This window comes from Panthera onca, chromosome B3 (genome assembly GCF_046562875.1).
Source record: "Panthera onca isolate mPanOnc1 chromosome B3, mPanOnc1 haplotype 2, whole genome shotgun sequence".
In the NCBI taxonomy this organism is placed as follows: domain Eukaryota; kingdom Metazoa; phylum Chordata; class Mammalia; order Carnivora; family Felidae; genus Panthera; species Panthera onca.
In genome coordinates, this window is record NC_138344.1 from 43,785,155 (window position 1) to 43,805,770 (window position 20,616).

General features: G+C 44.5%; 1 protein-coding gene across 2 annotated transcripts in view; it reads left to right on the top strand.

Moving 5' to 3' along the window:
• The window catches only part of RORA (RAR related orphan receptor A), a 712,204-nt gene that overhangs the window by 302,643 nt on the left and 388,945 nt on the right, over window positions 1-20,616 (top strand). Inside the window, exon 1 of one of the 2 annotated variants that reach the window (XM_060621050.3) lies at window positions 11,057-11,347. The exons of the other annotated variant lie outside the window; for it this stretch is intronic. Within the exon in view, the coding sequence (XP_060477033.1) occupies window positions 11,290-11,347 (58 nt within the window). The 5' untranslated portion in view covers window positions 11,057-11,289. Of the gene's footprint in view, window positions 1-11,056; window positions 11,348-20,616 lie in introns of those variants that run through there. 2 annotated transcript variants of the gene reach the window in all.

Genomic DNA, 20,616 nt, shown 5'->3' on the forward strand with positions numbered 1-20,616 from the left:
TTTACCTTATTTTCTACTTGTTAATCACGTTCATGGATGGCTTCCTGGACAAGTGAGATGTTCCATGGAAAATTCATTTCGGGAAATTTGTGTTTTAGAGCACAGGAGTACAAAATAACATATTTTCTGGTGAAAGAAGCCAGCCAGACCCTGAAATATTCATTCACGTCACAAGTATTTACTAAGTGCTTACTGTGTTCTGAGTACCGTGTTAAGCGTTGGGGATACAACAGTGGACACGCTCGACAAAATTGTGCAGGCTTTTTCATAAACCACAAGTTGAAAGCACACATTTGCGTTCCTTGTTGTGGATCCAGTTCTGAGGGTAGATGTTTGTGAGAAGGAGGGGTTGCTTAGCCTCAGAAAGCATGGCTGTGGAGTTACATACGAATTTCTTCTTTTTCACTGGGAGCTGCCTTCCCCCAGCCTTCTCCATGGGCACATACTTGGGAAAGCCCCTTCCCCATAGCCTCCAGCCCTTTCTCTTGGAATCCAACATTGCAGTTTACATTTGGTGCTTCTTGAGCCCAAAACAATTTCTTAATTCAACAGACTGTCACAAATCACTCCCTGGCCATGTAGAGTCTGGCAAATTAGCACAGCTGCCTGCAGAAGAAGATATTTGTTCTGCGCATGAGCCCCTCTTTACCTTCATGGTCCTTTCCTCGTTGATTGAGCACAGATCATCTCTTGGGCGTCCTCTCTGTGCTAGATGGGGTTTTAGACGTCAGGGTTACAAAGAAGAATGCAATACAGTCCCCTTCCTACAAGACTTGCAGTGTGGAAGGGATACAGACATAGAACAGAAAGACCCGGTCCTCCAGACTAAGTTCCATAGGACGGAATGCCACAGAACAAAGGAGTGGTCAGTTTGTTTGGGTTTGGAGAGCTCTGACATGGAAGGGCAGACAAAAGGAGGAAAGGGGGTTCTCAAAAGAGAGAACAGCATGTCTAAAGGCGTATACATAATTTCTTCAGACTCTTTAATAGACTCTAACTTCACAATTGTTACTTTGACCCTAAACAGTAAATCCATAGTGTTTAAGTGTGTTCTACACTCAGCCAAATATTTGTTCATACCCTTCTTTACCCGTGTCTGCTACTAACAAATGCCAGCAATGCACAGCAGAGTCTTTGTTCTAACGTTTGCTTTAAATAAAATAGGGCTGCCTTTCTGTCTTCCACTTGACTCACAGTGAAACAGAAAGCCCTAGAATGAGGTAAGTCGTTTGGTGCACTGAGATAAGGGACAGAGTAGCCTGTCACATGGCAGTCAGTGGGTGTGGGAGGGGTGTTGTGCTGACAGTCGCTAAGAAGTGCAAAAACATTAAGGGGGCTTGGCCAACCCAAATGGAATGCCAAGTTGTTAGCCAATTTCCTTCATGCTGTCCGTGGAGAGGTGGGTGTAGGAGGCTGATCATAGCCTGGTTTCCTGGTTCTGGAAACTGGAGGTGTGGCCAGGAGCCCTCTGTAACTTTCCAAGTAGTGGTCATAAAGGCTATGGAAGTGACCATGGACCTTGCTGTCAACACCGGAGTCTGAGTACTGGGTGGCTGGGCTCTTAACTCACCCCCACATCCCAGCATGCAGCCACTTAGAAGCCAGGAAAAGGAGGCAGATCTTCCAAAGCCTGGCTGCCCTTATGCAGTATTGTAGTGGAACCTAATCCAAGCAGGTATTGATAAGAAGAAATCCTATAAAGTGCTGTTATGAGCAAACATTACCTTTTCAGAGTATTATTTCTTCAAATATAACTTCTAAAACTAAATTGTATGATGGTTATACTATGATATGAATTTACTAAAAATCATTAAATTGTGTACTTAAAATGAGTGGATTTTATGGCGTGTAAATTTTATCTTAATAAAGCTGCTTTCAAACTTTTTAAAATCAGATTCATTAAAGGGTCCTCAGAGCACTTCTCTAGAGCGTAGAACACTTAACAGGCATTTCCTTAAGCAAAAGAGTACAGTCACAGGACTGTGGTCAGGGCTCCTGGATACCTCTTCTACCCCTTTCCCACCTCTGTGGCCTTCCCAGCATTGGTTTCCTGAGACCCTCCTCTCTTTTTCCCCCCAAAGAATTGCTTAGTATTTTACCTATTCGCTAGTGAATGAATCCATTGCCCTGAATTGATTCTTTAATATTTTGGCCCTTGCAACTTGTCTCTCATTGTCGAATGATTATTTTTAAATCCCCACTCGGGATTTCAAACCTTAGAGGAAGGGCTAGAATAGAATTGAAGAAGGGATGCCTTCCCCTGAGAATCTGGAAATCACAACAGGAAGGCAGCCATCGGCATTTTGTCTACAAATGAAATCAGTCAACCAAGTCTGACCACAGATTGAGTTGGTCCGATGTTCTTGGACCTGGCCACGTAAATGGCTTTGGGAGCAGAAGGTATGCTACAAGGCTGGCCCGGCCATTCCATATTTCTGTCCATCGGTGAGTAGGACACAGCCAGGTGCTTCCACAGCCCCCTGTGGTCATAAAGACAGCCTGAGACTTAGAGATGATTTATGTCCATGGAGAAGAGCATGGCCTCCTAACATTGACGTGATGGGCAGGGTAGGAATAAATTTAGTCACTTATTATAGGGTCACTCTTGTCAACCTTGTAAAGCACCTTGCATTCACCAAGAAGAAAGCACTGTGATTCCATGGAGAATTGGTTGTGGAAAGCCATTCTAGGCTTGTCCCTTCTCTGTTGCTGTCTAGCTGTATGAATGTAGATGATCCACTTAACCAGCGCTCTGAACCTCCTTCCGCTCATCTCCAAAATGGGACTGTCATCCCCAGCCACACAGGGTTGGTTTGAGGCAGGTGATACTCCTCTGCTCACGGATACTACAGCTAGTAATTCAGATTGACTGAAGGAAGGGGTTTTTACAAGCTGAAGTACTCTACAAACGAGAGTATTATTATTCACTCGACCTTCCCAGTAAGTTTCAAGAAAAAGATAATGCAGATGGTTATTATCTGTCTACTCAATGGCATAGAAAGGCACACTGGTAGCTAAGTGATCTGCCTGCCCAGGATTAATATTTGCATCTCCTGATAGAAACACGTGGCTCTGTGGGAGGCAACATTTTCAAGTTCAGGGTTAGTTTCTACTGTGGTTCAGGAAATCTAGACAGGGAACGTCGACACTGACATTTCAGAACCCTTCCAATTAGTCTCAAGAGTTCAAATATCTCTCTGTTCAATACAACCCAGAGTGTAATCGTTTGTTGGTAATAACCTAGCCCTTGTTTAGCTTCATAGATCTGACTCTGAACCCGGACATCCCATGGACAAAAACACCACTTGCTTTTTATTGGCATGTTGGGTGGAATGGCTCCACACAGCTAGGAAACAATTTTATTTTTCCCCTTTGCAACTCAATTATAAGGCTGAAGGGCACATATAGATTTTTCTGCAGGAAGCAAAGGGCTTTCAGGCTTACTTTATTGGCAGATTTCTGCATCACCTCCACGGTGAAGGGTTAGATGCTTTTAAGGGACAGAAATGCCCAGACTGAAAAAAAAAAAAAAAAAAAAAAAAAAAAGGAAAAAATAATAATACATTCCAGATGGCCTTGTAAAAATGAAGGAGGTGTTCTAAATCTTAGCCTTTCACTCCTGCCCCACCAGAGGCTGTTCTCTTCCCAGAGGCTCCATGAATCAAACAAGAAACAAAACAAGGGCCCTGGGCGGTGGTAAGAACTCTGAATTCGAAGCCGGATGCCCAGGCTGGGGCTTTGTCCCCAACTCTGACACATGCAGAGTCGGGGCCCTGCTTAGCCTCTATTCCTCAGTTTCTTCATGTGTAAAGTGAAGGTTGTGGACAGATTGCTTTGTAAATTCCCCCTTTATTGATGTTCTGTGTCTCTGTTTCTTCAGATTTTCTTACAGGACATCTTTCTCCATTTACTGGTGCATGTTGCGATTAAATATTGTGGGAAGGCTCAATGGGAGAGATGGAAAGGCAGGAATAAACTGTGATCCTGGGTTTTCTGCTAACTTTGGCTTTTCCTCTTGGCCCACTTAGGTGTTAAGGAGCCTGTCTCTGAAACATCAACACCTTGCCTTGGCAAGATACTCTCTGCTCTTTTGTTCAAATCCCAGAAATTCCCTGATGGCTCAGAATAGCTCAGCTGGGAGTCTCGTGCCCAAGGCTGGCAGATGTGTCCAGCGTAGCATCTGGAATAGAACCCAAAGCAGCTAGAATATTGGGAGCCCGTGTCCTTGCAGTGTGAATATTTGCAGTTGTTTTTCTAGTCCAATAAAGCTGTTGAGGGCTCACGTGGCTTCTTGGGACACGTTTCAACTTGCACTGACACGAGTGGCATGAGCAGACCCATCCACCTCCCAGCACCCTGAAGTAACAGTGGCAAGGAGGTTCGCCCGTTGAGGGCAACACAGTTTGGGCAGTATACTGGGCCGTACTCATGAAAGAATCCCTGAGTCTGAGGGGACATCCTTTCTCTCCAGCACTGGGCTGTTGGTCTACGGTAACCTGCGAGCTCTCAGTAAAAAAGAAAATCAAAGTAAAGGAAAATAATTCCCATCTTTAGTATACCAGGCAGCAAGCAGGGTGTAATCACACCAGTGCTGTGGTACCTGGCACAATATTCAGTTGGCAAAAACCACACTGTCTTACATGCATAATAAGCTCAATATTCAGCCTGCGTTACTGAGGCCCTGGTGAGGAGAGGGTCGGAGGGGGAAACAAGATGTGAGAGAGAATAGAAATGAATATTGAATCCAAAGTATTATTGTTAGAATCTCTGGAGAAAATGGCTCCCGGACATACAGGATTTTCAATACAGTTTAAAAAAAGGAATGACTCTTCTGGTTTTTCCATTTATTGTAGCTTCCCAGAGCTTATTTTTAGTAGCACTAATAGTGCCTCCTACCCCTGTACTCATTTTCTACAGTTTTAAAAATTTTGTATTATCCTGTCCCTCCAGAGGTGCCTTCTATTTCTACAACATTAGTACCATGGAAGGGGGGGGGGGGGGTGTGGAAATAGGGCATTTCTGAGAGAAAAGCGTCTTGGATATTTGCATTCCAATTTGATTAGTATTTTTGCTTCTCCTGGTTCATTCTGAATCAAGGGAAAACATATTTAAATGGAAATAGATTGATGCCAAGGATCTCTGGACCCTAAAGGTCCCCCTAGCCCCTCTCACTGCCCCCGCCCCCCCCCCCCACACACAAACACAACATGGTTAGGTCAGGCACGGGTGTCCCCTCGGAGCTGGGCTGATAAAGGCCTTGACACAGGGGCCTCACCAAGATGGATCAACTATAAACTCAACCCTGCCCAGGCTGAGCTACGAGCAGGAGAAACCACATGAGCGTGTGGCCTGTGTGTTTCTTGGTGGAGGTGGGGAGTTCTGAGCAATCAGACCCCATGCACAGTCTCAGAGGCCAGAATGAGGGAGTCTATGAATGAGGAGGTCCAGAAACTGCCCTTGTAGAAGCACCCTCTGGGTTGATCATGCACCTGGGAACAAAAATATGACCGCAGAGTCTGCTGCTAAACAGTGACAATACTGGAGTTCTTTACAATTCTTTTTTTTTTTTTTTTTTAAGTAGGCTTCCACACCCAATGTGGGACTCAAACTCACTACCCCGAGATCAAGAGTTGCATGCCCTACTGACTGAGCCAGCCAGGTGCCCCACAGTACTTGAGTTCTGACTGGAGTTTCAGACCTCAGTGACTTTGCACACACCTCTTCATAAACTGGGCCACTTTGCCAAATTACACATGGGAACTAGATGGAGTGTAGCATATGCTATCTTTACCTGTTGGCTCCTGGGGTGGCTGATGGTTCCTGAAAGAAAGCTATCTCTGGGCATTCTCAGCTCATCGCTGCTTTTATAAAGTGATGGCTGTGTGACAACATGATTATCTGGGTTCTAACAGGGACATTACAGGCCAAGTATAAGAAAGTAATGCTCTGTTAGATTTCTACATACAGTCTCTTGTAGCTTAAAGAATTCACAACTAGCCTAAAAATGTTAGATCTGAAATGGACTTAAGAGATACTTTATCTCACTCATTGTTATGTAGTTGAGGTCCCTGAGTCCACAGAGGGGATGTCGCTGGTGAACATCACCCAGCAGGTGTCTTGTACAGGTTCATGGACTATGTCTCTGGACCCTTCTATTGCTCCTTCCAGTGCTCCTTGAAGAAGACAGACGACAAAAAAAAAAAAAAGGGGGGGGGGGAAGAAGACAGAGTGGCTGCTGTGACATTATGTGCATGTAGGGAGTCAGAGATGCCAGTAACACCTCCCTGTGACTGCCTCTTATAGCTTCTTCCCAACTCTTATGTGCTGGGCAGCCCTAAGCAAGTTGCTCTCCCTCTCTGTACCTTGTTTACCACTTGTGTAAAATGCAGATGAAGCTGATGCTGATCATTGATGTTACTTCCCTCTCAAAGTGCTAAGTGGTCCAGAATGAGCTTTAGAGTCAGACAAATGGGTTCAAATCTGGATGCTCCTTCATTCAGCGCTTGGAGCACATGGGTCACTTACTCTCTCTGAGCCTCTGTTTCCTTAATTTTAAAATAGGGGTAATAATACCTAACTCACAAAGTTATTGTAAAGACTAAATGATAAAATATATACGTAAAACTCTTCAGCCCACGTGCTCAATAAATGGCCACTGCTATTACTGTAATTGCCAACTATAATAATGAGGTAGAAAAATGTAGGTAAAAGTCCTAACACAAATCCTAATGTGTGATAAAAATATTAGTTATTATTAACTAAAACGGCCATAGTATTCATCCCAACCTGTTGTTAAGATTCCTACCTATCTAGCAGCTGGATCAGCCCAGAACTGGGTACTAGATTTGTTTGCTAAGTCAGCTTAAATCACTCGTTTGCCTCTGATACAGTCTGGCTATTTCTGACGTGGCCAAAGAGACTGCAGAGGGCATTAAGCTCCAGAAGAGGAACTACAAACAAGATTTCAGAGAGGGAGAGATTTCCTATAATTGCTAGGACCACCTCCCCGCCAGTTTGATTTCCCGTGCAGACGAGTGTGTTGAAAAGATTGATGTGGGTGTGACCTTCAGACCCTGTTTGGAAATTATAAATACAAATGGTGCTTTAATGGTACATGTGGCAGTTGGGGGCTTGTGTTAATTACATTTGAATAGAGACATGGTGATAACTCACTAGCTCTGCCCCTGGTAGTTAATTTTGTTACATCCAGGGGAAAATTCTGTTGGGGTCTATGAGTAGCTGTGGTGCAATTAGACGGCAAGAGGGTTTTTGTCGGTACGGTTGCTATTGATTAGTATTTACTTTAAAAAGAGTAAAAGCTATTCCCTCGTGCTCAAGCTACCTAATCTGTCAGGGACGCGGCTACATGTTTTCATGTTTTGGAGATGCATAGCAGGCTTTTTCATATATTCTGACCTCCCCCCCCCCACAAAGAGAGTCCAGTATAAAAATCTCCCCAACTGGTTTTAATGATGCTCAAATAAAAGGCATATACCACAGCCAAGATCTCATTAAAAGAGGGAAGTCTTTTTGTAGATTTGCTTATTTATTTATGAAACGCCTCTGAAATATTTATAAATGCTTCCCTGATATTTGTCTGAAAATACATTTTAGGGCTTCTTTGGTGGAAGGCAGGGGAGGGGGAGACTGGAGGAGAGGATGCCGGTGGAAGAAAAAGAGGTGAACTTGGCACAGTTTCTTCCCCTTGCAGTGAAGTGGGCTGTGCCAGGGTATTATCCGCATGTGTCACTAGGGGGTGCCCCAGGAACCGGGCAGACTCTAACCTGCTCCGTACAGGTGACCCGACTTGCTTGCATCCCTTAAACAGAAGCAATGGCAATCACTAGTGCTCTGTTTAATTTTCCTGACAGAACCAGGGCAGATTCAGACACTCTTGAGGCCCTTATCACTTCCTTCACTTTTAGAGCTATTTATTAATTGAAATAATAGTTATGCTGCCGCTTGCCTCAGACCTACTTTCATCTGTTTAGCAACTGCTTTCTACGAAACACAAAAGGGCTGAGCAATGACACTGGTGTCTTAATTAACCATTGAATACCTTATAGAGCATTTGTCACTTACAAGAAAGCATAGTGGTCCCTGTTTTTAAACAAAACAAAACCCCAAAAACCAGATACACAGAAGAAAAAAAAAAAGTCGATCTAACGAGCTGTCTTGGATGTGTCTTTCGAATTCTGTTTTTTTATCATGGTGCTTTGCACTCACATACCTATGCAAAGTAAGGAATCTCAGGCTTATCTGGAGCAAACCAGTGAATTTACTCTTCTCCTCAACTTTCAGAGAATCTGGTTGCACAGTGGCTCAGAGAAGTGGCCCAAGATCAGAGAGGATAACACAGCTAAGACTGCTTATTAGTTAAAAGAAGAGTAGGGGCTGATTTAAGCTTCCGTAACCAAAATGTTTCCAAGCCTTTCCAGCCCGTGGGTATAAGTAAGTCTCATTGATATTAAGACCAGAGCCTCGACCCTTACCTATTAATGTAGGTAACACAGCCCCTTATAAAGCTCATTCCAAACTCAGTGTCACTTTGAGTTGCCAAGGTAGAGTTTTATATCTGGTTAGGAATTAGTCTGGGCTAACTCACCGCTGGATTCTGCTTGCTATTCTGAGTTCCACTGGGGCCATCAATATTGGCCCCAAAGCATGCCACGCTTATATTATTATTATTATTATTATTATTATTATTATTATTATTATTATTAACTGTTAGTTACGGACTTCTGCCTCTTCTCATGATTGATTTTTGGCTCTAGCCACCAACCCTCTCATATCTTTCATTACCAGGACAGAGCAGTAGCCTATGTTGAAGTGAGGAAAAGTGTTTTCTGTCTCTGGACTCATTTAGGAAGGTTTCACCTTAGTAAAGTAGTTAGAACCTGAAAGTACTCCAGAATTTGATGAGGGAGGCTTTTCAGTTTATATGTACAGCCCTTTCTCCCTGAGGTGTATACAGCGCCTGGAAGATGAGGACTGGATGCGTTGAAACTCCAGCTAGCATAATGGAAGAGAACATCCAGCCTATCTGAACATCTTCCCCCCGGACTCTCAGCCTTGTGGCTCGGTCTGATTGGCCCTGCTGAATTCTCCCATGGTGATGCTTGATTTTCATCCCGAAGAAGGTTCTCAGCCCCCATGCAAATAAATATTTAAGGAAAAGACTCCTCTTACTCCACATACTATGTTTCTGAAGCTCTGTTCTCTCCCAGTGAGGACCTCCAAATCCTAAACATCAACCTAGTAAGAGAGAAGGCCTTCAGTAACAGCCGGGATAAATCTGGGGAAGGGTAAATGTGGCAATGACATTATGGTTACCTTGTTTCAGCTCTCTTTCGATGGTTATGTGGTATTTGAAACATTACAAAGAACGGATGCCTTGTAAGGACTGTGCAACCCCTCAGGGCGAAACAAATGCTGCACCGAACATTGAGCTTAAGGTTCAGAATTAGTAGACACTCAATATAAATAATAGGGAAATCATAGCAGCCCAAGGATTGTTGTTATTGACCTTTCATTTTTCAAAGCAAACAAGATACTTTATATATCACTATATAAGAATGCAAAATGTATCCCTGCAGGCTTAACAAATCAATGGGACAGCAAAGCATTTTTAAAAATTAAAAAAAAAAATTTTTTTTTAATTTATCTATTTATTTTTGAGACAGAGAGAGCTGGGGGGAGGAGAGGGGAGAGAATCCCAATCAGGTTCTGCACTGTCAGTGCAGAGCCCGACAACAGGGCTCGAACCCATGAAACTGTGAAATCATGACCTGAGCCAAAATCAAGAGTTGGAAGCTTAACCGATGGAGCCACCCAGGTGCCCCAACAGCAAAGCATTTCGTAACAGGAGTTTGCCATGGACATTTTAACATGTTAGAAGATACTCTACTCACTGCTGCCTCATTTAAAATCTCTGTTATGTGAACTTTTCGACTGGCCTTGTATTTTGCATAATTCTAAATTTAGGGTCCCTGGGAAGGCAGTCCCCTTGTCATAACTACTGTATTGCTATTTATTTACTTCTGTGTGTCCTCATCTGTGAACATGTTGGGATAGCATGGTACCTTCTTAGTGGTGAGTCTCTGAATTTGCCACCTCCAGTTGCACAGCCCTTGGAGGAAAGAGTTGGTGGAATATAGTAGTTTGCCAAATGAACTTCAAGATGAAGCAGAGCTTTGAAAATCAGTACCAGATCATGTGCCTGGGGCCTAGAGAAACCAAGGAGGTCCGAGGCAAAGTGCGTGCACAGGACTCTGAGGCTGCTGACTCCCCCTGGGCAGAATGATTCCAGAAGGCGTTTATGTAAAGTTTCTTGCCAAATAGGCACATAGGGCCCATAAATGTGTCCAGCGGTAGAAACCGTGGACCCCGGTGGTCTCTTTCGAGGGTGCCCTGGGGAAGACCGTGTTACTTGACGTCCTCTCAAGTTGCAGTGAGAAGAGACTGGAGGCAGTTTTGCTCACCCTTCCCCAGTGACATTGTCAGTAGAGTCTACACTGTCTTCTCCTGGGACCCTACTACTACTACTACTACTACTACTACTATAAATATCGGGCCCCTGGTGGCTGCCTGATGAATACCTGTTGAGTTGATTTTCCTGAGCTGGAAGTCTCAGCCAGCAAGGTCAGGATAGTCTCCCCACACCCAGAGGGACTTGCCAGAATCCATCCCCTGCATAAAATGCTTCACATTAGCCTAGTTTCTCTGCAAAGCCCTTTTTCCCCCCCAACTTTATTTATTTGCGTCTGAGAGAAATCCTCAATTAGGAGAACATAAACTTGAACATTTGCATATCTTCCTTGTAGCAAAAAAGTGTGTCCCTCAGTTCAGAGCATTCTGCAGGCAGCTATAGATGAGAAGAGACCCAGAGCTGGTGGTGTGTGTCATGCCCCGATTCTGAACTCGGTGACCTTAACTCCTCTGTGGTGGGGGGGTTTGTAACCTAGAAACCAGCCAACGCTGCAAAGCAGGGTTTTTCCTCTCAGGGAGCCGTTGTTAAGCACACGAGACATATACCCGCTGCCCCACCCTACCTCACGTTACCACTCTCCCGAGCAAGGTTTTAATCATCTTTCAGCATGCCTACAAAACAAGGTAGAGTCGAGTCTACATAGGAGCAGCAGCAAGCCCTCCTGCTTCCTGGGCCTGGGTTCTAGATGCCAGATAGAAAACACGCAGAGTTCTTCAGTGATGAGCTCTTCCCACATGTCCAAGGAGAGGCCCTTCCTTCATCGCACATGAACCTCCAGGAAGCTGATCCACAGCTCACAAATGCCTATGAATGAGAAAGATCGACAGGTAAACTTTGCACCACTCTATGGTTTTCGAGGTAAGTCAACATTTGATACTGAGATAAGTAGATGTTTATCCGTTTGAATTCCAAGAACCATCGCTGCAGAATTTATCTGGTGACCAGATGACACTACTAGGCTAGCTTTTAATAAGTGAAATGTTCAGAGTGAAAAAATGGAATAGAAATACAGCCAGAACTCTGATATAAGAAGTCTCGTTATTATTCGGATGTACCTGTAATGTTGTCCAATGCATAATTCTGTGATACAGTAGCAAAGAAGAAGAATCTGATTTGATCTGGCTGATTAGCCTTTTGTTTCCCAGACAGTGAGCCAAGGCACCCTGGGCATTGCAGCAAACTCCAAAGAGTGCCAGGAAATATTTTCCAGTAGCTGAGGGAACTGTATCAATTCCTGACATCTCTCAGACATCGTGTGAACTATCAACTCCAGGCAGTTCACAGTTTCACTATTGGAATGCACGACATTCTTTTCAGTGATGTCATACCTTTGCGAAGTGAGGTTTTGGCAGTTGGTATAATATAAAATGGTACCACGTGGTGCAGTGTGGAGCAGGAAATGCGGGTGGGCCTTTCCACTCTAATGCCAGGGTGTCAGAAGTTGTGAAGTAAGTGCTTGTGATTACTTAACAATGAAACGAAAATCCTATTTTTATTTATGCATACAGGTTTAAAAAAAAAACTGCCCAATTGGTAGGACATACTTATTAAGTTATTGGGGCCTCATTAATACACAGAACTTTTAGGTAATCCCTTTTAGCCTAGGAGTGCTATAAAAAATTACTCCCGCATTAATCATGAAAGAAGAATGCTTGGGAACTTCTGGGTTAGACAGTACACAAGATAAATAATCGTTGTTCGTTATTGAATAAATGACAAGAAGTATCTATTGTGTGCTTACCACATATAGGCGTGATTTTAAAACTACAGAGACATGTATGTGAGATCCCTTTGCCCAAAGTTGGAGGAGGGAAGCAACAATATTAAGGATGTAGGATGTGCCAGAGCCAAAGACTTTACGTGTTACCTTATTATATCTGTGTAAAAGCATACGAGGAAGGTTCTGTAGTCATCTTGTAGAATGTAAGATAGTTTCAGAAATAAGACAGTTGCCCAAACCACACATTGGTGGTGAGTAAACAGGCTCGTATTTGACCCAGCTCTATTTGATTCTGAAGCATATTCAGCCTTGTGCTATCAGTATCTGGGACTATTGTCACAGCAAAATCGAAAGAGCAGTCCACGTGTCTCAATACAAATCAAGAAGATGCTGTTTTAGGACTCCCGTGACAATCCAAATAACTGTGTACTCTCAAGATACTGTGTTTATATTTTGCTGTGTTGATCAGTGTGGGAGCATACTTAATTCTGTGAGTGAATATTTTAATTCTTTTTCCCCCTAATTATGTGGTTAAACCATTTCACTTTGAAACATTTCATTTGGCAGACAGTAAATGACCCTTTTAATCTGGGTCTATGTGCCTTGTACCCAACAAAGTTAAAAAGCACCAAATGATGCCAGTTGGGTTGTGATTGTCAGGTTGTGTGATGTTCAAGCTTAACCCCTAGCAATTAAAGCAGCTCAGGGAAAGAACTTTCCATTCAGACTAAGGGGAAAAGGCTCTCTTACTCTTTTCAGGAAACAACTAAAATAATTCTGTGGCATATATGCTTTCCTGATCTTTGCATAAGGAAAAACAGGCTGTTGGGTGGAAGCTAGCATAACTCTGGGCTTCCCTTGCTGTCGTGTATTGGCTAGATTAGGGAGTCCTCAACAGCATCTTGAAAAAGAGTTTGACTTTGTGGTCTGACATTTGTATAATGGATATTCTGTACACACGTTCCCCACATTTTGTTGATTCAGAGATTACTCAAACTCCGTCCTGATAAAGCTGTATTTAATCTGGGTTTACTTAGTCGTTTGTTTAGTTTAAAGTGTGGAGAGTTGTTTTGGAAAGTGGGTTGCTACTTGCGCTGAAAAGGATTTTTGCTGACGTCCCTACCTGGTGAGATGGCGAGAGGCGGTTCCAGTAGATGGTCAAGCACGTCAGATGTCTATCAACCTAACCTTAAGAGAACCCCATGAAAGGAGTGTGGCTAAAAACTGCCGGGTTATGCTTGCTCAGGAAACTCCCTGTCTGGGTTACTTACCTTTCATTACTAACGTTTTACCCAGTCATTATACTGGATTTCCCCTTTTCCTCTCAGAAAATTAGTAATCATGTCATTTCCAATCCATATTTGTGCATTCAATCAGACAAGAGCTGTGAAGGCTCCGTGTCCATATTGGGACATATATTTTAGCATACTGCATGATAATATGCTTCTGTCCTGCCCTGGTGGTCGGTGCCGTTCTTGTTCAGGACTTTTGAAAATGATGCATTTGTGTTTACTTTTCTGAGATCTTGCCTAGGAGATCCTAAAGCAGGATAGAAGAGGAGGCTGGAAAATGGCATGTGTAACAACATGTTTGCATTTGGCCTGCCCAGGGCAGCCTGGAGATGAAATGCTGTTCCTTGTTCCCCTTAAGTTGGATGTTGACCACCTCCGAACCCAGTGGTGGCTGAAGATGGTGTGAAGGTTAGGTGCTGCCCATGAGACTCCTTGCTACATGTCGTCTGCAAGTTCCAGGGACCATTTACTGTAGTCTCATCCTTCAATAAGCCTGAGATCATGCCTTGCCCCTCACCCCATTCCCTACTTCCATGCCCTCCTATCAGATCCCTGAAAAATGGGCACTAGATAGAACTTCTTCACAGTAATTTTGAATAGCTGTCCTCGGAGCGCTTCACCATCTAACCCCGTGTGATGTTTCCCAAAAAGCATCGCCTCATTTTTCTGAAGAGTTCTACCCTGTCTGCCTTCCTGCCTCCATTTTAACCCTGTAGGACCTGAGCTATACAGAGGTTTATCAGCTTTGATTCCTCTTCTTTCTTGAACCTGGAACTAAGACCATCACTCCAGTAAACAGAAGGCCTCCAAAGCCTGTAGTTCACCCTGAATCTACCCCCATTCATGCCTTGGAGTCACCAGAACTGGATTTGAATATGAGCTCTGTTAGTTAGTCATCGACAGCTTGACCAAGCCGAGCCTCTGCTTCTTTGGCTTATAGAGTAGAGAAAATAATGCCGCTTCATTGTGCTGTCACGTCTAATGTTGGGTGAGTTGTTGCATGTAAAATACCTAGCGCATCGTAGACACTCAAGAATTAGAGTGAATTAGAGCTTCCTTTTTTAAGAATTAGAGCTTCCTTTTTTAAACTTCATTTCTTGACTACTCCTTAGGATCCATCTTCGACATTTGCTCATCTAAGGTAAGGATAGAAGGAAGTAAGGATGTAAGGAAGCGTGGAATCTTGTCTCTTAACTCAGTGGGCCTCGCCTATTCTTTTCAAAGGGTCTTGCCTTCCTTTCTTTCTCGTGGGCACAGTTTTGCTTTCCCAACTGCATGCCTTTGTGTTTAAGAGGAGGTAAATGAACTAAGATGTGGGACTATCCTTGCCAACTCTTAGGGGATCAAGTAAGTGTTGGGTGTGTAAGTGTCATCTGATCTCTGGGCAGGCATTGTAAAATTTCCAGGTTTATCTCTTCCATGTAAACTTCATCTTTGCGAAGAAAGTACAATTTCATAAGAACTTCCACATAAATAAAATTCACAGATCACTTGGAAACAAGTGTCTCAGTTTGGGGCCCAAGAATATGTCTTCAGCCACAGCAAATCCAACCAGTGGATGTGGAACACAAAAACACAGGCTCTTCTCTGAGCAGTGGTCTGTTGGACTGGGGGAAGCTTATCCTCACCCCCCAAAAATAGGCACTTGTGTCACCAAGATCATTAGTTCATGTTTTCCTTTGCCTATTCATCTAGCACTCATACCCCCTCCACTACAAGAGCCAGATTTGAGGCAACTGTTTAATGTGATCTTTACCAAAGTGGAGATTGTGTATACACCCTGATTACTCATTAATCCCATGGGCAAAAATCTAGAGATGTCACTTTTGAGGTAGGTAATGAGTATCAAGGCCCTGATATGTAATCAAGTCAGGGCAGACCTAGAGGGAGACTGGTAAGGCAGTGGGTAGAGATGCCTGTCGGCTGATGAATAGAGGAGGCAACCAGCAGCCCTTGGGGAACTCCTCTGGCCTTCTGTCTCCTTTTAATAACTGTTACTTAAGCTCTGCGGTCCTCTCTCCCAGGTGACTGGTATTCTCCTTGTTCTCACTGCTGCCATTAAACAACATGCACACACGCGCACACACAAACGCTCACACGCACATGTACTTGAGCATATGGCGACCCCCTCCTGGAGCTGCCCTTCCCAGGATGTGCCCTGTTTCTTTATCTGTCCTCCACCTGAGGAGGATAATCTGTCCTGACCTCTCTTTCCCTGACCCACCAGCCTGCAATTAGGGGAACTCACATGACTGAGCCCTGTCTGGATGGCAAACCCCACTCAGTATGCTCTTCCTGTTTGTTTATTCACCTCTCAGGGGTAGGTATTCCTCTTCTTTTGTAAGTGACACAGCTGAGCTTCTTCGAGGTGACATGACTTGCCCAAGTTCACAGTCTTAGGAAAGGGTCTTGGCTTCCAGCTCAGGTCTGTATAACCCCAAGGCTACATTCTCTTGGTGATGTAACCAAAATAAGACTGGCTAAACTCCCCAGAGAGTCTTGCTGATTAAATAGATTTAATGGGTTGCCTCTTGGAATAATTTAATGTAAAAAGGGTATAGCTGTACCTAAAATATCATAAGGAGTTTTTAGTCATGAAATTTTAGGAATGAAGTAGATTGGGAAGGGAACTATTTGGGGGTTGGAATTTGGGGTCATTCCCTCATATTACACAGTGAGAAGGAATAACCTAAAACCAGGTCTGTAATAAGACTTGCTGTATGCATATCAGGAGAATATTTTTATTTGGCAATGGATTTGTTTTTTTGAGGGTCTCATGGTGGAAATGGGAAATTTAGAAACGTAGTCTGTTTCCAAGGGGGTAAGATCAATCTTTATTCACGCGTGGAGCATTTTGCAAGTGTGTTAGCTTTCCACTGATTGGCACTGGTGATGTCCAGGGTGCGTTAGCTTTGAGAGCTGATGGGAGAACAAAGGTTTGGGCAGAAAAAGTGGAGTGTGACCATCTGGGAGGCAGATCTGAAAATGGTCTTGCCAGGTCACCCTCTCACGGGGCTAAATGACAGAGCGTCTCCAAGTGTTTCCAGTGTGAGTGGCTCTTTTCTATACACTAGCTTAATGAACACAGCCAGACCTCCCTAATCCAGTGATAGGAACCGCAGACACTGCTCGGAACTGTAACACAAGTCCTGATTGATGGTTTTAAGAGAGTAAAACAGGAGACCCTTTACTGAGAGAATTAAAATGTGTACTCTGAGAAGGCTGCCTGTGAAAAAGTTCGATATTATCAATGTTTACCTTTCTCTAATTAAAAAAAGTAATCACCTACACATGTTTAAGGAAGAAGTTTAAGCTCTTCTCCTCGCTAAAACAATAAATTGAGCAGTTAAATCTTGAGGAAAGAGACCACACGGAAAGAGGTGGAAAGCTGAAGTAAGAGTACTAGCTTTTAATAGCCATTTATTAATTGTTCTTGGGGAAATTGCTGAAGGAGGAGAAGACAGTACTTGAGCCTGTGTATTGTGTGGGCAAGACTCTGGAACATGTACGGGGTGCCTGTCACAGTTGATTTCCAGCCACTGACTTTGCCGTGAATGACAGAGTGTATTTTATTTTATTTTATTTTTTAAAGAAGAAGGCTCAGCCTAAGGAAACGCTGTGCTTCCACAGGATGCCAAGCTCTTGAAAGAGCCGTTCTGAGAGGAGGGTGGGGGCAGGGAAAGTATATTTTCTAAGATTTTCCGATACTAAAACCCATTTACGACTGTTGAGGAAAATCTCTCTGACGGAGGATTTAGCTCTCGCTAATCCTTAAGTGACTTGTTTTGACAGAGCCTTTATAGGAGATTTTCTCAGTAACTTTGGTTTGCTCTAAAGGAGCAATTACCGATCTGTCCTCCAGCACCTTCTTGTTTTATGTTTTTATTTTTTTCCTGTTTAATGTGTGCCAATTAATGAACTTCATGTATGTTCCAAAATAGCAAGAGAATCCGATCAGAACTGTTTACTGTAGAAATTCAGGAACGTTTGGATTTTCTTGGATCTTCTGCTCTCTTTCTTGCCTCTGGGTATCAAGGACCTGGATTTCATTTCGTGTGTCATGTGGCCTTCTCAGCAGATTCTTTGACTCGAGCTTGTGGAAATCGAGCCCCACTTTCTATTTAGACTGCACTTTCTCTCCATAAAGACGTTTTTCCTCCTGCTTGAGGAACGAGCATGGGGACCCCGGGCTTTTAAGCCTCCCGGTGTTTGCTTTTGCTCAGATAGGCATTATCTTTTCCGAGGTGACTAAAGGAGCCGGAGCACGCGGCTCACCTCCCTGTTCAAGGGACCGCTGGTGCTATGACAACGGGGCCCTCACGTCTTGGTGCTTCCATTTCCCACCCTGCCTGCTGTGGCTGTGAAGCGATGCTGAAATTCCACCCCTCGTCCCATCTCCCACCTTGCCACTGAGTCCCACCCCAGCAGAGGACTCGGTGGGTCTTTCCAGCCCACAGGTTCCCAAAGTGTGGTTTCCCAGACTGGCGGCATCAGCACCACCTGAGAACTGGTTAGAAATGTGGATTCTCGGGGCGCCTGGGGGGCTTAGTCGGTTGGGCCACCGACTTTGGCTCAGGTCATGATCTCGCGGCCTGTGAGTTCGAGCCCCACGTCCGGCTCTGTGCTGACAGCTCAGAGCCTGGAGCCTGTTTCAGATTCTGTGTCTCCCTCTCTCTCTCTGACCCTCCCCTGTTCATGCTCTCTCTCTGTCTCAAAAATAAATAAATGTAAAAAAAAAAAAAAGAGATGTGGATTCTCAGGCCCCACCCCGGACCTGCTGAATCAGAAAACCAAGGAGCAGGGCCTACCCAGCGGTCTGGGGCTTGGCACACTTTCACGGGGATTCTGACTCGAGCTCACGTTTGAGAGGCCCTGTTTTCTAGTCCCTCGGCCTGTCTTGTTTGCAGGAAGGAAAGAGCAAAGGAGCCACCCTCCTAAAGAACCACCCCCCACTCCCTCAGACTGCCCCCCCCCCCCCCCCCCCCCACATTCGTGACTCCACACTCAGTTTTGGTGACTTCGAAAGTTTCATCTGCACAGTTGGGTTTCTGGTCCTAATTTTTGGTTGGGTTCACTGTACCTTTTTTTTTTTTTTTTTTTTTTTTTTTTTCTAAATTTCATTAAGCCGTGCCAGTGACATGGTGATTACTGTTAGGGTGTGGCAGGAGAGATTTATGAGTTTTCACAAAAGTGGCCAAAACTCTAGGCGGGCATTAACATACTGAGTTTTAAATTATTCTTGGGACTTTTTTGAAAGCCGCCTGCTTTAATCCTCTTGTCAGGGAGCTGCCGAGTTAAAAAATGATCGCCGAAGCAGCTTTGCCAGCTTCACAGAGAAAGTCAGCCGTGAGAGCTCTTCCCTGGAAGAGCTGTCTCTGGGCCCATGTGGCCAATGAAGATAGTTTTTAGAGAAAGTGAGCAGCCATGACATTGGTTCTGAGGAGAGGAGCATTATGGGAGGCTTCTTGGGGGTGAGCATGGGGTCACCCTGTAGGTACCGCAGTGTTCACGCCGCTCCTGACGGGGTGACAGCAACCCAGTCTCTGTGGACTGGATTGGAGACCTGGGAGGGCAGGATGCGGGTCCTGCTTCTCTCCTCACAAGTAGCGTGACCTTGGGCATTAGCGTTTCTGACTTTGGGTTTCTTCATGTACAAAATAGAGGAGGTTATACCAGGTGACTTCTAAGGGTCCTTTCAGCTTTAAAATTTATGACTCTGGGATTCCTTCTCTCATCTGCCTCCCTGCACCATCCTTCCCCTTGTGTACAGAAGCAGTCAAATTTATTGATCCCTCAGAGGCTGTGCCACCCACTTCTCCTTCCTCTATGCCCCTTCGTCCCTTGAGAGCCTCTTGTAGGGCTTGAAAAAAATAAAAACACATACAGTGGACACTTCTCTTCAGCTGCTCAGAAGTCACCTGCAAATCGGCTTCTTGAATTTCATACGGAGGGGTGAGGTGGGCACCCAAAGATGACAGAGTCTGAGTTGGGCAGGGTAGGGGTTTCATTATACAGAAGTCCTTCAGAGAAACTTGAAATGAAAACATACAATAATACTGTCTTCCCTCAGAAAATCAGGACTCCCGGCCTAATCCCATTCCCACTTGCCCTGTCCTCTGAAGAAACCGAGCTGCTAAAAACACAGCGGAGGTGAGACAGAGGACATGGTTGCTAATTGCTGTTGAGCATTCTGGGAGCGGGGGTTTAGGGAATGTCCTATCAGCATCTCACATTTGCCTCCAGTTCTGGGAATTCTCCCGTCTTTGGTTAGAGCCGTGTCCTTGGGTAACCTGGCCAAGCGGGCCATTTGCTGTTGAAGCGCATAAAGGCAGACATCCTCTTGATTCCCTTCAGCCCATTTAACCAAACTGAAGGTTAAAGGTTAGACGACCCTTTGCAAGCTGGGGCCGTGCTGGGAGAATTCATCTCACATCCCAAATTCTCACAGGAGCATGAGATGGGAGGAGAGGGGGTCGTCAAGCACGTGTCACATATCGCCACTTACTGTCTCAGGAAAGTGCTTTTCATGATCCTGTAAGATGTCCCAGGTAAACTTAAGGACAGTAGTAACATGACAGCTTCTTGTCAGACTGAGCGCATGCCAGCTTTCCTTCTCTTTATGCCCTGTAGCCTCCCGAAACTGGAAGCCACTGGAAAATTCCTTTCACGATAAGGCAGGGAAAGAGTTCCTCTCGTGAAACCATTCTGAGTATATTTCCTTCTCAGGAAAGTTTCCGATTCCTGGGTGAGGAGTGAAATACAAAGTGGGGAAAGGTAGCTTCAACTTGCTTTAGGCTTTTTCCCTGACACGGAGGAGCGTATTTGTGATATACCGGGAGAGTCCGCTAGCTCCGAAGTCTTCATTTCACATTGGGTAACAGGCCCTGTCAGTGCCAACAGTGCCAACTGGAGATGAGCATAAGGGCAGGGACTTGGGGAGGCTTAGGTGTTAGGAAACATTGTAAGACACGGGTTCAGGCAGGTGGTGCCCAAGCACTGAACTCTTGTTTCTCTTCGCTGGCTCCATCGCCGTGTAATTGTTCCCCTCCTCTGAAAAGAGCTAAGAATTTATGAAGAGTTGCAGTATTCCAGATTAGAGTCCTCGAGAATCTTAT